Source organism: Notolepis coatsorum (genome assembly GCF_963971535.1).
Source record: "Notolepis coatsorum genome assembly, chromosome: 8".
Lineage (NCBI taxonomy): Eukaryota > Metazoa > Chordata > Actinopteri > Aulopiformes > Paralepididae > Notolepis > Notolepis coatsorum.
In genome coordinates, this window is record NC_140172.1 from 137,795,201 (window position 1) to 137,815,910 (window position 20,710).

A 20,710-nucleotide genomic window follows, 5' to 3' on the forward strand; every position below is an offset into this window, starting at 1 on the left:
ACTCGACGGTACAGTGCCAAACTCTGACAATTCAGTTATTAATTCGCACGAGGTCTCGATGCTATTCTAAGGCCAAACAGGCCATACTTCACCGCACGTCGTATCGTGGGTGAGGCTTCACGTTCTGTTACTAAGTTGGGAAGAAGGGTAAGGGACTAAGGGACTTCTACATTTACTTGTGCCATATTTATATGCACGGTGAACAAATAGTGCCACTCTCATTTCGGTAGCCGTATCCCTGAGCGGAGCCGGGGCTAGTACGGACATGTCTCGTCGGTACCTTTGAACTTGACGCCAGGGGCTGGTCCCCTGGCGCCTGGTCCTTTGTCCAATAAGAGAATGAACTATTATGGGCTATAGTAGGCTAAAGGGATATTCCGTGTATATGTACAAGGAATATACAAGGGATATCAAACGATATACAAATACTATTCAATATATATCAATAAATAAATATATATATTCGGTTTAATCTGATCCTTCGTAACAGTTTTCAAACAAAAGGTACTCTTTTATTTAGAGTAAAAAGGGTACACACAGACGAGGGCGTATAAATAAAAGGGGAGATACATCTGTCTCCAAAAACACGTTAGAGCACAAACACAAACTTATCTACATAATAAATGGGGAAAGCAAAGGGGAGAAGACGATGTCTCCAAAACACGTTACAAAAGAAACACGTCGGGCGACGGTGCTGCATATGCACACAATAAAGTCATACAGACGATAAGGAAAAGACACGGCAATGAATACAAATGGCGAACGGACTTATTCTCCATGGCAAGAGCGATAAGTGTTACTCACATAGGCACTACTCACGGGCAGTCTGTTGATCGACTCACGGTGTCTGTAGTAACACGAAAGAGCATATAAAGCCACCTTAACTAGACACACCAGGTGCCAATGAATGCAATTAGGACAGATAGACAGGTCAATTACCACCAGGTAACGCTAGGGCCTTGCTCCCTGAGGAGAGCAAAACCCCAAACGTTACAATTACAGATGATGGACTTTTTTTTTGTTGAAGATATTTTTTCTTTAATCTAAATTACATTTGTCATTAAATCTTTGTTGTGATACTTTTATGAGCATAAACATTTATGTCATTTTATATTATGTTACAAATGTGACAAACTTTTTTTTAATACAATTTATTTGCCATGAAGGCTAAACATTTTGTATTATTTCAGTTAAGAAACTTTGCCATCTTATTTATATTGAAACATATTTTTTTATAAATTGTATAGTACATTTTGCTCTGGTAATCCACTGGAAATCCACCCTCTGGTGGGATCAAGATAATCCAGTTTTTTGGGATCAAACTGATCCCAATCCTGTGTTGTCGGTTTGAACGGTACCCATTTTAGTTCAATGCTTAGTTTTAGACTATCTCACTATAGACTCTCTCACTATAGACCTCTCACTATAGACTATCTCACTATAGACTCTCACTATAGACTCTCTCACTATAGACTCTCTCACTATAGACTCTCACTATAGACTCTCACTATAGACTCTCTCACTATAGACTCTCACTATAGACTCTCACTATAGACTATCTCACTATAGACTCTCTCACTATAGACTCTCTCACTATAGACTCTCTCACTATAGACTCTCTCACTATAGACCTCTCACTATAGACTCTCACTATAGACTCACTATAGACTCTCTCACTATAGACTCTCACTATAGACTCTCACTATAGACTCTCTCACTATAGACTCTCTCACTATAGACTCTCACACTATAGACTCTCTCACTATAGACTCTCACTATAGACTCTATCACTATAGACCTCTCACTATAGACTCTCACACTATAGACTCTCTCACTATAGACCTCTCACTATAGACTCTCTCACTATAGACTCTCACACTATAGACCCTCTCACTATAGACTCTCTCACTATAGACCTCTCACTATAGACTATCAAATAGACCTCTCACTATAGACTCTCACTATAGACTCTCTCACTATAGACTCTCACTATAGACTCTCACTATAGACTCTCTCACTATAGACTCTCTCACTATAGACTCTCACACTATAGACCCTCTCACTATAGACTCTCTCACTATAGACCTCTCACTATAGACTATCAAATAGACCTCTCACTATAGACTCTCACTATAGACTCTCTCACTATAGACTCTCACTATAGACTCTCACTATAGACTCTCTCACTATAGACTCTCTCACTATAGACTCTCTCACTATAGACTCTCACTATAGACTCTCTCACTATAGACTCTCTCACTATAGACTCTCTCACTATAGACTCTCTCACTATAGACTCTCTCACTATAGACTATCACTATAGACTCTCTCACTATAGACTCTCTCACAATAGACCTCTCACTATAGACCTCTCACTATAGACTCTCTATATACTCTCTCACTATAGACTCTCACTATAGACTCTCTCACTATAGACATCTCACTATAGACTCTCTCACTACAGACTCTCTCACTATAGACTCTCTCACTATAGACTCTCTCACTATAGACTCTCTCACTATAGACCTCTCACTATAGACCTCACAGTATAGACTCTCACTATAGACCTCTCACTATAGACTCTCTCACTATAGACTCTCTCACTATAGACTCTCTCACTATAGACCTCTCACTATAGACTCTCTCACTACAGACTCTCTCACTATAGACTCTCACTATAGACTCTCACTATAGACTCTCACACTATAGACCCTCACTATAGACTCTCACTATAGACCTCTCACTATAGACTCTCACTATAGACTCTCTCACTACAGACTCTCTCACTATAGACTCTCACTATAGACTCTCACTATAGACTCTCACACTATAGACTCTCACTATAGACTCTCACTATAGACCTCTCACTATAGACTCTCACTATAGACTCTCTCACTATAGACTCTCTCACTATAGACTATCTCACTATAGACTATCTCACTATAGACTCTCACTATAGACTCTCACTATAGACTCTCACACTATAGACTCTCTCACTATAGACTCTCACTATAGACTTTCACTATAGACTCTCTCACTATAGACTCTCACACTATAGACTCTCTCACTATAGACTCTCACACTATAGACTCTCTCACTATAGACTCTCTCACTATAGACTCTCTCACTATAGACTCTCTCACTATAGACTATTTCACTATAGACCTCCCACTGTAGACTCTCACACTATAGACTCTCTCACTATAGACTCTCACAGGTGAAATATTTTCTGGTCTCCAGTCTCTCCTGCAGCTCTAGGTAAATGAATGGACTATTAATAGATCAGCTTCATCTGTGGTTCAACTGTGGTCCCGTGAACAAAGCCTTCCGATATACATGTCTCTCTCTGATAAGGCAGGGATTTAGAAAAGGGAAAATTCACTGGTAGCCTAAACAAGCTTAACATTGCAGACCAGGACACCTGACATCAGTGCGTTCTGGTCATTTAAGGTTAGTAGCAATTTTTTTTTGAACGTTAACAAAACATAAAATCCTTTGGTGAAACGAGAACAAAAAAACCCAATCCAACAAACACACCGTGTCATAGATGTCAAGCTAGCACAGCCTTCCCTGCTACCCAAACCAGCATAGACCAGCATAATGCATGGTGGTTATACCAACAAAGACCAGCATAATGCATGATGGTTATACCAGCAGCATAGACCAGCATAATGCATGATGGTTATACCAACAAAGACCAGCATAATGCATGATGGTTATACCAGCATAGACCAGCATAATGCATGGTGGTTATACCAACAAAGACCAGCATAATGCATGATGGTTATACCAACAAAGACCAGCATAATGCATGGTGGTTATACCTGTTTTCTTATACAAACAAATTGTCAGATGCAGTCAGGTTCATTCTTATTTTACTAGGTCAGCTGATGATGGACAGATTATGTTACCACGTCCAAAATCAAATGCTTTAAATAGGACTGTTGTTTATCGTGCCATCAATCATTGGAATAACTGCCCACTGAACATAAGTAGATTGAATAGTAAAGTGTCTTTCAAATACCACCTGAGAATGCACTACTTAAATATGTGAGCAAAATATTCTGATGTTGATAATGATGTCTACAATGTTTTACTGTTTTTAGATTATCATTGTTAATTGTGATTGTCATATGTATCTCATGTTGTTATGTTTTGTGTTTTCTGTTGTCTTTCTGTGTGGACCCCAGGAAGACTAGCTCGCCACTTAGGTGACAGCTAATGGGGATCCCTTTAAACAATAAACAATAAACAATATACCAACAAAGACCAGCATAATGCATGATGGTTATACCAGCATAGACCAGCATAATGCATCATGGCTATACCAACAAAGACCAGCATAATGCATGGTGGTTATACAAACAAAGACCAGCATAATGCATGGTGGTTATACCAACAAAGACCAGCATAATGCATGGTGGTTATACCAGCATAATGCATGGTGGTTATACCAGCAAAGACCAGCATAATGCATGTTATACCAGCAAAGACCAGCATAATGCATGATGGTTATACCAGCAAAGACCAGCATAATGCATGTTATACCAGCAAAGACCAGCATAATGCATGATGGTTATACCAGCAAAGACCAACATAATGCATGTTATCGCATCATGTTAAAAACAAAAAGTTCACGCTGGAAGTCAGATGATTGACAGACAGTATCATACGGAAGTGTAGTTTTATGAAATTTGAAAGCCCATCAAAAGCCCTGGGTTTCCTCTCCTTGTAGGACTACAAACAAAGTGGCGGCATCATTTCTTCGCGTCTAATTCATCAGGTTTCTGTCGGGATGCGCCGAAATATTTATACACTCATATTTCCCTAATAACACTTAAAATCATTGGTAAACAAACGTAGTGCTGAAAATATACACTTTGACTGCTGTTTTGATAGGGTTAGGGTCTTTACTCTTGGCTACATTTGAAAAAGAAACGCAACATTAATGAATACGTTCTGTATTGATCGATTTATGGCGTGATATGAATCTCAGCCCTGTACCGGGCCCGTCGGGCTTAAGGGGTTAAAAGACTTCTCCAACTCAGTTTTACTTGTCTCTCGCATCGCCACCCCTGGCACTCAGAGTCGACATTCAGGCAGAGTGACGTGTCGTGACCTTCCTCTCAGACAGACGTTCGTCTTTCCCGATATATCTTTGCGTCGTTCTCAAACCCTTCCCGGCACCGGCGCAGGTTACAACCTGCCTCTTTAGACGTTCATTGGATGGTGCCACTGACGGCGCGTCTTCAGAGAGCAACCGTGAGCGATGAGCAGGCCAACGGAGACGTCTTGTGGAGACACCGGGAGTGATGAGCAGGGCAGCTGTCAGGGTTGGCCGTGATCCCATGTTTACATTTCATTTCATTTCATTTCAAACCTTTATTTAAACTCGAAAAGGCAAATGACGTCGCCCTCATTTACAGTCACGTCGAGTGTACAGAGCCTACAGAAATGAAAGAAGAAAAGGGAAATAAAATCACACAGCGTATAGAATCATAACAATAAGACAACAACACGAGGCTAAAAACAAGGATAACAAATCAACTCAACTCAAATTAAATTAAATCAAATGTATTTGTATAGCACAAAATCACATCGAATTGCCCCTGTGGGCTTTACAGATCAAGAAGAAACATCACAATATATCCAGAACAAGAACCACCATAAAATCCACATTTGCTAAAACACATACAAGGACTGTTGGAGTTCATACCATGAGCTAGAGGGGCATCATGGGGGCGACAGTGGCTCGGGAGGTAGAGCAGTCGTCTGGTAATCCGGAGGTTTCCGGTTCGATTTCCCGCTCCTCCCGGGCAGCATGTCGAAGTGTCCTTGAGCAAGACACTTACCGCCTAACTGCTCCTGATGAGCAGGTCGGCACCTTGCATGGTCGCCTCCGCCGTCGGTGTGTGAATGTGTGAGTGAATGGGTCAAATGTGAGGAACAAATTGTAAAGCGCTTTGGATAAAAGCTGTTCTATAAATGCAGCCATTTAGCCATTTATCATAGCAAAATGCAGATTTACCCTGTTCAAAGCAAACTCAGGGGACCTATCAAACATCATACAGAGAATGCCTACACCTATCAAACATCTATACAGAGAATGCCTACACCTATCAAACATATATACAGAGAATGCCTACACCTATCAAACATCTATACAGAGAATGCCTACACCTATCAAACATATATACAGAGAATGCCTACACCTATCAAACATTTATACAGAGAATGCTACACCTATCAAACATCATACTGAGAATGCCTACACCTATCAAACATCTATACAGAGAATGCCTACACCTATCAAACATATATACAGAGAATGCCTACACCTATCAAACATCTATACAGAGAATGCCTACACCTATCAAACATATATACAGAGAATGCCTACACCTATCAAACATTTATACAGAGAATGCTACACCTATCAAACATCATACTGAGAATGCCTACACCTATCAAACATCTATACAGAGAATGCCTACACCTATCAAACATTTATACAGAGAATGCTACACCTATCAAACATCATACTGAGAATGCCTACACCTATCAAACATCATACAGAGAATGCCTACACCTATCAGCCATCTATACAGAGAACATGCATGTACGTTAACGTTAATTATGGCTACATGTAATGGTTGGGAACGTAAATCAATATGGTGGTTATTATGTTAAGATATCTAAGTTGCTCAAGAAAATAACCATAGAAAATAAAATGCTGCAGTCAAAAAAAAAAAAAAAAAAAGGAAGAGATAAGTCTAATTTTATATTTTGTATATTTACTATTGCTCTTTAAAGCAAACATACTTTTTTTTTTATCAGATTACTTGATTAATCAATGGAATAATGGTTAGAATACTGGATTACTAAAGTAATGGATAGCTGCAGCCATACTTCTCATCCCATGTGAAATACTGGAACAGCTCTCATCTCTGTGTCCTTTATGAGAAGGTTGGTTGGTCCTCTCTGACGGAGAGGCGCAACAAACACTGGTATTAGTTCATTTTATTAGTAAGCTACCTCCTTACTCTATCATTATTGGTAAGCTACCTCCTTATATCATTATTGGTAAGCTACCTCCTTATACTACATCATTATTGGTACAGTAAGCTACCTCCTTATACTACATCATTATTGGTACAGTAAGCTACCTCCTTATACTACATCATTATTGGTACAGTAAGCTACCTCCTTATACTACATCATTATTGGTAAGCTACCTTCCTTGCTCTCACAGTTCTCAAAAGTACTGGAGAAATTATTTGTGGACAGGTTGGATCACTTTGTAGAAAATAATAACTTACTAACTGAGAACCAATACGGTTTTAGAGCCAACAGATCGCCCTCAATGGCATTGATTGAATTAACTGAAGAAATAATAACAAACATAGATACAAAGTTGTACACAGTTGTAGTCTTTGTAGACTTAAAGAAGGCCTTTGACACAATAGATCACAAAATCCTTATAAGGAAAATGGTCAAATATGGCTTCAGAGGGGTTGTGTCAGATTGGCTTGAAAGCTACATAAAAAACAGAGAACAAATTGTGTGGAGTCCCTCAAGGCTCGGTTCTGGGACCCAAACTGTTTAATCTATATATTAATGATTTGTGCTCTGTGTCAAATGTATTGAAGTGTGTACTATTTGCTGATGATACTAACATGTTCTGTACAGGGGAGGACATCCAGCAGCTTATGACGGTCTTAACAATATAATGAATAAATACAAACTCTGGTTTGATATAAATAAATTATCTTTAAATCTAAATAAAACAGAATGTAAGGTGTTGGGAAACCGCCAGATAAAAACAGACATTCAGTTGATAATAGATAATAATAGAATAAAAAGAGTATATGAAAATAAATTCCTGGGAGTGATTTTAGACCATAAACTCTGCTGGAAACCCCATATAGAATATGTGAGGGCTAAGATGGCATAAAGCATCTCAATTATTAGTAAGGTGAGACATGTACTCAATCCCAACTCATTGCACACTCTGTACTGTGCAATGATCTTGCCTTACCTGCATTACTGCACAGAGGTATGGGGTAACACATACAAAACAACCATAAATACATTGACTATCCTACAAAAAAGAGCAATAAGAGTAATAAACAATGCAGGATATCGGGACCACACACACAAACTGTTTTTACAATCACACATTTTGAAGTTCATTGATATGGTAAACTTTAAAACTCTGCAAGTTATGTACAAAGCAAGAAATGATCAATTACCGGTAAATGTAAGAAGCAAATTTCTGGATAAAGAGGGGGGATATAACCTCAGAGGACCATTGAACTTCAAAAAACCTGTGATGAAAACCAACCTGAAAATAATGTGTACAGTATCTCCTCTTACGGAGCTACCCTGTGGAATGGGCTAGACTCTAGAGGATGAACTCAAATATTGTGAAAACATAAATCAATTCAAATCTAGACTAAAAAAATCTATTTTTGATAGGTACAGAAGGGAAGAAGAGCTTTAATTGCATATTAATAAAAAAAGAAATACGTATGATACTGTATTGTACGTTATATCATATTACATTATATAATCATATTATAATTAATTTGTATATTATATTGAACTATATTTGCAGTATATGCTATTGTATTATGGTACTATATTGTATATATTATGTACTATATATCTCACATCACATTATGTATGTGCTGTATACACTATTATGTACTATATACTATTATATATACTATTATATACTGCAGGTATACTATACTGTAATGTGTACTGTAATGTGTACTATATGTGTGTACTGTAATGTGTACTATATGTATGTACTATGTATGTATGTAAATGAAAAAACAAAAAGAAAAGAAACGTAAGTCTTCAGGGGCTTCTCCCTAGCCCTTTTCGGACAATTGGACAATGCTGCAATAGAAGCTGATAAAACGTTGACGATTTATGGAATGACCGTTGTTATGTGTCCAAAGCCCGAAATAAAAAATAACTGAACTGAACTGAAACTGGCCCCTGTAAATGTCCTAACCCAACCCCCTCCAATGTACAGTAATTTACCTAGTATGGTTTTGTCAATATTCCAATGTACAGTTTTGCTTGTCTGTACAGTGTTCCCCCCCCCCAACCCCCTCCAATGTACAGTAAATTACCTAGTATGGTTGTCAATATTCCAATGTACAGTTTTGCTTGTACAGTTGTACAGTGTCCCCCCCCCCCCCCCCAACCCCTCCTACCCACCCAACCCCACCCAACCTCCTCCAATGTACAGTTTTTACGTCAAATGTATATACTCCCTTTTCTGGACTCTTTTTGTATCACAAACAGTACTGTATTTGCAAATCTGGTATGTCATAAATGTATGGATGTAGCAGTACTGTCTATCTGTATGTCATGTATGTCATATGTCCTGATGAATTGAAAATGGGGGACCCTGATGTAAACAAGACGAAAGTCTTTCTCTGGTCTGCATCCCCTTAACAATTGTGTGTATTGAGCTGTACTGTATTGTACCCATTCTGCAATCTGTTAATAAAGTTTTCAATCAATCAATCAATCAATCATCATTATTGGTAAGCTACCTCCTTATACTACATCATTATTGGTAAGCTAATATTGGTAAGCTAATTTCACTTTACTTTTGTTCTTGTTTTATTTTTAATCCAATGATTTAATGAGTTGAGGCCCTGACCCGTATATAGGCCCATCTGGGTCTCTTGCCTCTACTCAGCACCTTTATATATTTCCTGTCATGGTCAATGTTTTTACTGTTTTGTTGAAATGGTGCGAAATAAATAAATAAATTGGTAAGCTACCTCCTTATGTACTACATCATTATTGGAATGGATTTTTGGAACCTATGGAACCCGTTCTAGTGACTGACTGGTCCTTAAGGTGTGTGCTCTGTATAGATGTTTGATAGGTGTAGGCATTCTCAGTATAGATGTTTGATAGGTGTAGGCATTCTCAGTATAGATGTTTGATAGGTGTAGGCATTCTCTGTATAGATGTTTGATAGGTGTAGGCATTCTCAGTATAGATGTTTGATAGGTGTAGGCATTCTCAGTATAGATGTTTGATAGGTATAGGCATTCTCTGTATAGATGTTTGATAGGTGTAGGCATTCTCTGTATAGATGGCTGATAGGTGTAGGCATTCTCAGTATAAATGTTTGATAGGTGTAGGCATTCTCTGTATAGATGTTTGATAGGTGTAGGCATTCTCAGTATAGATGTTTGATAGGTGTAGGCATTCTCTGTATAGATGTTTGATAGGTGTAGGCATTCTCAGTATAGATGTTTGATAGGTGTAGGCATTCTCTGTATATATGTTTGATAGGTGTAGGCATTCTCTGTATAGATGGCTGATAGGTGTAGGCATTCTCTGTATAGATGGCTGATAGGTGTAGGCATTCTCTGTATAGATGGCTGATAGGTGTAGGCATTCTCAGTATAGATGTTTGATAGGTGTAGGCATTCTCTGTATGGTGTTTGATAGGTGTAGGCATTCTCAGTATAGATGTTTGATAGGTGTAGGCATTCTCTGTATGATGTTTGATAGGTGTAGGCATTCTCTGTATGGTGTTTGATAGGTGTAGGCATTCTCTGTATGATGTTTGATAGGTGTAGGCATTCTCTGTATGGTGTTTGATAGGTGTAGGCATTCTCTGTATGATGTTTGATAGGTGTAGGCATTCTCTGTATAGATGTTTTATAGGTGTAGGCATTCTCTGTATAGATGTTTGATAGGTGTAGGCATTCTCTGTATAGATGTTTGATAGGTGTAGGCATTCTCTGTATAGATGTTTGATAGGTGTAGGCATTCTCAGTATAGATGTTTGATAGGTGTAGGCATTCTCAGTATAGATGTTTGATAGGTGTAGGCGTTCTCTGTATAGATGGCTGATAGATCCATAATGTACACCCGTGACTATTGATTACTTTAATATCAGATATCATTCTTTCCCGACTTCAGTTACAAGTTCAAATTTAAGTGGATATTTATTTTATTTGCGCCCATTTTGCAGTCAAAACAAGTATGAAATACTTGGGTATCACCACTAACAGGCTAACATGCTGTAGATTAGACAGATTGTCGTTCCCGTCTGACCTTTCAAGTATGGATTCAATTTGCTTTAAAAGGAACATTATGGGAAATGTCTTCTCCAGTGTCTGACAAGAAGATAGATAGCAGTTTCCTCTCTGTGTGTTCAGTAGAAAGCTATCCGGCTGCAAGCCAACATTCCCATAATGTCGGCGCGTTCCTTTATGGCACACCCAATTGTACTTTACTTGAGTATTATATAACAAACACCTCATACGGCTGCACTCGGGCAGGCGTTTCAGCGTCATGCCCACCCAGACTAACAGACTTACCGGTACGTTTTTATCCCAGGGCCATAAGTGCACTAAACTCAGCTAAAATTTAAAACAACAATCTCCTCTGGATAAAAGTATAGGATGCAGGCTGATATTCTCCCAACGCCGCCAGTGCTTTACAGCATAGAATTCTAACGTTCAATATGACAGTCTGGATCCATACACGATTACATAAAACAATAGTCAAAAGATCGTTAGTTCCATATAAACTAGGCCTAGCGCTTTAAAGGGAGAATGAGCGAGAAAAGTAGAAGCGCGTTACGAGGGTTAAGTGAGAGAGAAGAACATACACATACACACAACATCCACATACACACAACATCCACATACACACAACATCCACATACACACAACATCCACATACACACAACATCCACATACACACAACATCCACATACACACAACATCCACATACACACAATATCCACATACACACAACGTACGCATACACACAACATACACATACACACAACATCCACACACAACATCCACATACACACAACATCCACATACACACAACATCCACATGCACACAACATCCACATACACACAACATCCACATACAGGTACACACAACGTACACATACACACAACATACACATACACACAACATCCACATACAGGTACACACAACGTACACATACACACAACATCCACATACACACAACATCCACATACACACAACATCCACATGCACACAACATCCACATACACACAACATCCACATACAGGTACACACAACGTACACATACAGACAACATACACATACACACAACATCCACATGCACACAACATCCACATACACACAACATCCACATACACACAACATCTACATACACACAACATCCACATACACACAACATCCACATGCACACAACATCCACATACAGGTACACACAACGTACACATACAGGTACACACAACGTACACATACACACAACATACACATACACACAACATCCACATACAGGTACACACAACGTACACATACACACAACATCCACATACACACAACATCCACATACACACAACATCCTCCACATACACACAACATCCACATACAGGTACACACAACGTACACATACACACAACATCCACATACACACAACATCCACATACACACAACATCCACATACACACAACATCCACATACACAACATCCACATGCACACAACATCCACATACACACAACATCCACATACACACAACATACACATACACACAACATCCACATGCACACAACATCCACATACACACAACATCCACATGCACACAACATCCACATACACACAACATCCACATACACACAACATACACATACACACAACATCCACATACAGGTACACACAACGTACACATACACACAACATCCACATACACACAACATCCACATACACACAACATCCTCCACATACACACAACATCCACATACACACAACATCCACATACACACAACATCCACATACAGGTACACACAACATACACATACACACAACATCCACATACAGGTACACGCAACATACACATACACACAACATCCACATACACACAACATCCACATACACACAACATACACATCCACATACACACAACATCCACATACACACAACATACACATACACACAACATACACATACACACAACATCCACATACAGGTACACACAACGTACACATACTGTACACACAACATACACATACACACAACATACACACAACATACACATGCACACACGTTAAACATTCACCTTAAACACTTTTTAAACATTAACCATATTGTATCTATTTATTCCTAAAAGATTTTCACTACCTCTTCTACCTCATTTTTGTAAATCTTTGTTTTGTATATTGTATATCTTCTTGTATAGTGTTTGGTCTTTATTCTTTAACTTTTTACTGTATGAAGCACAATCTCGGGAGGCTCATACAGAACCAAGCATTTCACTGTAATGTACATGTTCCCTATATGTCACATATACGGTATCTGTATATAATATGTGACAAAAAAAAAACTGGAAGTGAGAAACGACACCCCAGCAGAGCTTCATGTTCTCTTTCACACAAAGAAAAGAGCGGGAACGGGCGGCTACGTGGTGCAGTGGGCAAGGCGCTCACCACGAATACTGGAGACGCTGGGTTTGCCTGTTCGAACCCAGCGCTCCACATTGCTTTCAGTTTAGCTGGTTGTCCGTACTAATACACATTGGCAGTATTAGGGGGTGGGAAACTGATGGGTGGGGATCGGGCGTTGTGGACAGCGACTCCTACAGGTCGGTTGGTGCGCCTGCGCAGTAGAATCAGGAAGCGATGGGGGCGGCGCCCCTCCAGCGTCTATACTTTCCGTAGCCGCATTTCTGGCAGACGTTCTCTGATTGGCCGACGTCAGTTTCTACACGGCTTAGGCACTCTTCGAAGTTGGTTAAGGTTAGGGTTTGTCTTAGAGCGTGACGGCAAGTTCTTTCGACGGTTAAGCTTAGGCACTCTTTTGAAGTTGGTTAAGGTTAGAGTTTGTCTTAGAGCAGGGCGATAGAACGCCAGGTAGTTTGCAGGCTGTTCGACGCGGAAATGGGCAAAGACACAGCTCGTCACGCTATTGGGCAAACATGTCAGTGGCCAATCAGAGAGCGTCAGTCAGTGCCAATCAGAGAACGTCTGCCAGAAATGCGGCTACGGAAAGTATAGACGCGCCCCTCCAAAGAGCAGACCCCTGACGCTGAAAGATCGCGCCGCGCAGGTGAAAAGATGCCACTGCTGTTACCTCGAGTATCGGAGGGGACTCGTGCTATGTATGACTTAGTCCACATTGCAGCCGGCTTGTGGGAGGCAAGAAACAGCGTTCGAGACAGGGGAGGGTTGAATTGGATGATACGAAATTGGGATGGGAGAAAAATAGAAAATGCGAGAAAAAGTGGATAAAAAAAAGAAAAGAGCGGGAACAAAGTCATTACATTGACGGGTCAACAGAGAGTTGAACCTTCTTTGCCACTTACTGTAAGATAAGAAGGCAGGAAGCCAGATGGTTACCAAGATAAGAATCATTGGTGCGAAACCTCTCTACTGCCTTAAACCCCCTCTCTCTGGGTTCGGCCTGACCTTTAACCTTTAACCTCAACTGAAACTCAACAGACCATTAACCTTTGAGAGATCGGTTCACTCTTTAACATCACAGACAAAGTATAATGTAAAGATGTAAAAGAGACACAATGTATGAATTATTATAGATATGATTTAAAACATAAAATTATGATATTGTCAGATGTGTAGAAATAACATACTAATAAATATAGCCGCAAGCGGCAATCAATGGGTTTCAAGCCAATATTGATCATTCAGATTGCAATTATAAATTCACACACACGGTTCAGCAGTGTTATGAAACATGTCCTGCAAGTTTTGTAATGCGAGGTGCCGACCTGCTCATCGGGAGCAGTTAGGGGTTAAGTGTCTTGCTCAAGGACACTTTGACACGCTGCCCAGGAGGAGCCGGAGCTGTAATCGAACCGGGAACCTTCCGACTACCAGGCGACCAGTTTTTCACTTAACGGTTATGGTTGAGACATAAAGTTAGGGTTAAAGTTAGGGGTCCTGTTTCAGTCCTGTGGTTCCTGTGGTCGATTAGTACTTTGTTTACATATTTTAATTAAGCAGGATCGGGCTGCTTGTTTGGGATAGAACGGGTCAGACCTGCGTAGCTCTTCTGTACACGACTGTCACAGTTCCACCTACATCACTTCATTACTGGACTGGAGCTCTGGACCTCATCGCTCTCTCTGGTGATTGGAGCTCTGGACCTCATCACTCTCTCTCTGGTGATTGGAGCTATGGACCTCATCACTCTCTCTCTCTGGTGACTGGAGCTCTGGACCTCATCACTCTCTCTCTCTGGTGACTGGAGCTCTGGACCTCATCACTCTCTCTGGTGACTGGAGCTCTGGACCTCATCACTCTCTCTCTCTGGTGACTGGAGCTCTGGACCTCATCACTCTCTCTGGTGACTGGAGCTCTGGACCTTATCACTCTCTCTCTCTCTGGTGACTGGAGCTCTGGACCTCATCTCTCTCTCTGGTGACTGGAGCTCTGGACCGCATCACTCTCTCTCTGGTGACTGGAGCTCTGGACCTCATCACTCTCTCTGGTGACTGGAGCTCTGGACCTCATCTCTCTCTCTGGTGACTGGAGCTCTGGACCTCATCACTCTCTCTCTCTGGTGACTGGAGCTCTGGACCTCATCACTCTCTCTGGTGACTGGAGCTCTGGACCTCATCACTCTCTCTGGTGACTGGAGCTCTGGACCTCATCTCTCTCTCTGGTGACTGGAGCTCTGGACCTCATCACTCTCTCTGGTGACTGGAGCTCTGGACCTCATCACTCTCTCTGGTGACTGGAGCTCTGGACCTCATCACTCTCTCTGGTGACTGGAGCTCTGGACCTCATCTCTCTCTCTGGTGACTGGAGCTCTGGACCTCATCACTCTCTCTGGTGACTGGAGCTCTGGACCTCATCACTCTCTCTGGTGACTGGAGCTCTGGACCTCATCACTCTCTCTGGTGATTGGCTTAACGCTTAAGGTCCCCAGAGTTTGCACTGAATTAGGAAAACTGGACTGATACTAAAGAGCTATCTCATAGATCTATAGTACTCTCATTCAATCTCATAGATCTATAGTACTCTCATTCAGTCTCATAGAACTATAGTACTCTCATTCAGTCTCATAGAACTATAGTACTCTCATTCTGTCTCATAGAACTATAGTACTCTCATTCTGTCTCATAGAACTATAGTACTCTCATTCTGTCTCATAGAACTATAGTACTCTCATTCTGTCTCATAGAACTATAGTACTCTCATTCAGTCTCATAGAACTATAGTACTCTCATTCAATATCATAGGCCTATAGTACTCTCATTCAGTCTCATAGAACTATAGTACTCTCATTCTGTCTCATAGAACTATAGTACTCTCATTCTGTCTCATAGAACTATAGTACTCTCATTCTGTCTCATAGATCTATAGTACTCTCATTCTGTCTCATAGATCTATAGTACTCTCATTCAGTCTCATAGAACTATAGTACTCTCATTCAGTCTCATAGAACTATAGTACTCTCATTCAATCTCATAGATCTATAGTACTCTCATTCAGTCTCATAAATCTATAGTACTCTCATTCAGTCTCATAGGCCTATAGTACTCTCATTCAATATCATAGAACTATAGTACTCTCATTCAATCTCATAGAACTATAGTACTCTCATTCAGTCTCATAGAACTATAGTACTCTCATTCAGTCTCATAGAACTATATTACTCTCATTCAGTACAGACACCTTTTTTCAGGTTTATTAGTTCTTTACACCTGAGATGAATTTGAGAAACATGAGAAGCCGCCCTCACTATTAAATGTGTTGTCCCCTTTCCCTGTTACCCTTAGATTGATTGGTTTATTGATTGATTGGTTGATTGATTGATTGATTGATTGATTGATTGATTGATTGAAAACGTTATTAACAGATTGCAGAATGGGTACAATACAGTACGGCTCAATACACACAATTGTTAAGGGGATGCAGACCAGAGAAAGACTTCCCTCTTGTTTACATCAGGGTCCCTGTAGAGAGGGCCATGTTACCCTTATAGAGGTCCTTTGTCCCACCTTCATTTGTAAATAATAATGTGTTTTTAATTGACCTGCCTGGTTAAATAACAATACACATTTTGGTATGTAACTGGTCTCTTTTTTTTATTTATTATTATTAGATATGGATCATCTTGGATGTTGTTTTTCTATGTGAATACCTAACTAGAAAGGCAGACAGAGACCAAGCAATCAGGTTTTTTTTGGTCATAGCTAGTAATGGTAGTTACTAGTTAGTTACCAAACAGTTCGTTTTTTTTTTAACCACAAACATAAGAGTTTAGTACATTCTGAGTTTATGAGATTGGACAGTGGAAGAGTTATATCAATGAGAATATCGGATAGTGGACTTCATGTGGACCTCATCTCTTATAGGTTACTCCTCGTATTATTATTCCTATATTTCACATACCGGATGTATTGAATGTAACCTCACAGAATCATAAGCTTCTACAGTGTATTTCTCCTCAACTCAAAGTGGCAGGTTGGCTATTCCCCCCTCCTCATCCCCTCCCTAATGTCATCCGCTGCAGAACACCGGGCCCTCGCAGAGAGAACCAGCCCGCCTGCTTGTTGTCTCCCATAGTTTCAAAACAGACAGAGATGAGGAGGAGGAGGAGGAGGATGAGGAGGATGAGAGAGTATAGCTTGTCAGGGAGGGAGGCGATCCTTAGTGAAAAAACAGAACGGGCATTAGGTGGTTTGCACACAAAAAAGGGGGTGTATATCTTCTCAACCGACTCAATGAGGGCTATTTCTATAATCACCCCCGATGCAATCATTTTAAGTAGCCCTATTGAAATGTGCGCTATCGATTTGCACAGCTATTGTGTTGCGTTATTATTTACCAAAAAGCCCCGGTGGTACATTGGACGCTATTATAATGTGACGCTGAAACCTATTCATGCAGACGCCCGCTTACGTGGTGTGATGGAAATGTAGAGAGAAAGGGGGGTGGGGCTGGGGGGGGGAGAGTGAGAGAGAGAGTGTGAGAGAGAGTGAGTGAGAGAGAGTGTGTGAGAGAGAGTGTGTGAGAGAGAGTGTGTGAGAGAGATAGTGTGTGTGTGCGTGTGTGTGAGATAGAGAGAGGGGGGCCTGGGGGGGGAGAGAGTGTGAGAGAGAGTGAGAACAGAGAGAGAGATAGTGTGTGTGTGTGTGTGTGTGTGAGAGAGAGAGAGTGTGTCTGTGTGACAGAGAGAGAGAGAGAGAGAGAGAGAGAGGCAGAGAGAGAGACTGGCAGAGAGAGAGAGAGAGAGAGAGACAGCCTCCACTTTGCTCGTGTGTCATGACATTTTTTTTTTAGCAAACCGGGTGTGAATGAATTCAGCTGAACCCCTGCGAAGGGAACGGACGCGGTCGGAGGAGACGATATACAGTACGCGGCATCGAGGATCGCCTCACTGCGCCTCTCTCTCAACCCTCTCTCTCTCTGACCATCATGTAGGTGTGAGAATCAACTGACGTTCATCATCATCACGGAGAGAAAACCACAGTTTAATTACAGCCGATAGATAATAATAATTAATGTCACTGACTGAAACAACAACCGACGGCGGGCGGCGACGGTGGTGGGATTGACTGGCGCGTTGTTGCATTTGTTGCATTGTTTTGCATCTCAAGCGGCGTGAGAGCAGCGCGTCCGCGGAACTGGACCGCACGAAGACGCGGCACGCACGGATCATCATCAGAGACCGTCTCCCCGCGATGTACTGTATGTGATGCGTGCGAATAATAATAAGCCGGTTGTTTAGCTGTTGTTAACCCTTTAACTCCCTCCCCCCCCCCCCGCGACGGGAACATGTCCCTCGACGCGCGGCGGCGCGAGGAGGACGCCTGCGACTGGATCTCGTTGTTGTTGATGCCGCAGCGGAACGTTCTGGACTCAAGATCCGACAGGAGGACTATCCTCCTCAGCTGAAGAGACTAGTGATAGAAGTAGTGCTTCACCGACCAGAGACTGGAGGAGAGGGATCTATCTATCGCTCCTGGTGCATTGGAGAGACTGTGTGGTGGTCTTGGAGCTCCCCACCCCAAGGTACTGCACCCTTCCAAAAATCCATCTGAGGAGAACAACAGTGTGTATAGCCTCCGGCTTCCAGATGGTTCCTGTGGGGAAGCCCTCTCCAGAACGCTGCTTGTGAGGACCGTTCTGCTGGGCTACAGCACTTCGTAGGAGACAGGCGGCACCAGATGTTGACTCATTCCACGTCAGGGTATAGGGCCTGGATTCCTGCCCTATAACCCCAAATATTACCTAAACTTGCAAACCCCCCTCTGCCCGGGTTAAAGTAGCACTCAGCGTTGGTGTCTGTCCCCCCACAAGTGTTTTCCCCTCCCTGAGACACACACCCGAGGGTCAGGATGCAGGTCTCCTTTGCCTGCACGGAGCACAACATGAAGAGCCGCAGCGAGGACCGCCTCTGTGGGCTGCGCACTGCCCCCCCCCCTGGAGGAGGGGGAGGAGGAGGGGGGAGCGGACAGGGCAGCAATGGCAGCTACATCTCCCAGCAGAGCGCCGCCAAGACCAAGGAGGCGTCGTCGGGGTCTCGGCCCACGCCCACGGGCCACGCCCACATGAAGGAGGCCATCGGGCGCCACAGTAGCATGAAGTACAGGTGAGCATGAGGGGGGGGGTCGGGGGCGTGTCCACAGTAGTACAGGTGAGCATGAGGGGGGGGGGGGGGGCGTGTCCACAGTAGTACAGGTGAGCATGAGAGGGGGGCGTGTCCACAGTAGTACAGGTAAGCATGAGGGGGGCGGGGGGGTCGGGGGCGTGTCCACAGTAGTACAGGTGAGCATGGGGGGGGGCGTGTCCACAGTAGTACAGGTGAGCATGAGGGGGGGCGTGTCCACAGTAGTACAGGTGAGCATGAGGGGGGGCGTGTCCACAGTAGTACAGGTGAGCATGACGGGGGCATGTCCACAGTAGTACAGGTGAGCATGCGGGGGGCGTGTCCACAGTAGTACAGGTGGCGTGTATCACTTCCGCAACGGATTTAGTCGGATTTCGGTTTCCGGGTTCGCCTGATTGGCCGCGACGGCCACGTGACACGCCGTGGCACGCCCCCGCGGCAGCAGCAGACTCGGCAGGCTTGCTGCTGCGCTCAGGGAACAAAATAAGCACCAGCCAAACGCCAATGGCGTGTAGATTTACTCTTTGGCTGGTAAATTACAGAGGCTACTCAGCCACTCTGGCGTGTAAAAAAAAATTGGGAGCCATATGAGCATATTAGAGTATTCTATCAGGGCTATACAGTGCGAGCATTTCACTCGCATTTACCCCTAAAAATAGATTTGTGCGAAAAAATCATTTAGGAGCACAGTGTGCGAGTAATCGTCTTGCGTAGTGGGCGTGTCAACTGCGCAATTGTCATTTCATAATAGACACGGAGCAGCGTGGATCAGCTCTGTAACAACTCATCTCGAGTCTGCTTCTATGTGCAACGAAAACTCTGCGAGCAGCGGTTCCAATTGTCTAACATGCTTTGCATCCTCGCCAGTCCTGTGCCCATGTTGCGCTAAAAACATTAACTACTATAATGTTATCTGCTAACTGAGTACTTCAACTAAGCTAACCTGCTAACGCTAACTACTGCTAACGCTAATCACTGGGAACGCTCAAAGGCATAGTGAGGGAAGGGGGGGCTGAGAATCTCTGTCTCTCTCTGTGTCTCTGTGTGTGTGTGTGTCTCACTCTCTCTCCTATT

At 42.2% G+C, this 20,710-nt stretch overlaps 1 protein-coding gene across 2 annotated transcripts in view; it reads left to right on the forward strand.

The window, feature by feature from the left end:
• Nucleotides 1-20,710, forward strand: part of LOC311233764 (voltage-gated potassium channel subunit beta-3) — a gene marked incomplete at both ends in the record, with an annotated part of 120,718 nt that overhangs the window by 16,091 nt on the left and 83,917 nt on the right. Inside the window, one exon of one of the 2 annotated variants that reach the window (XM_084320779.1) lies at nt 19,365-19,618. The exons of the other annotated variant lie outside the window; for it this stretch is intronic. Coding sequence (XP_084176905.1) covers nt 19,365-19,618 — 254 coding nt within the window. Of the gene's footprint in view, nt 1-19,364; nt 19,619-20,710 lie in introns of those variants that run through there. 2 annotated transcript variants of the gene reach the window in all.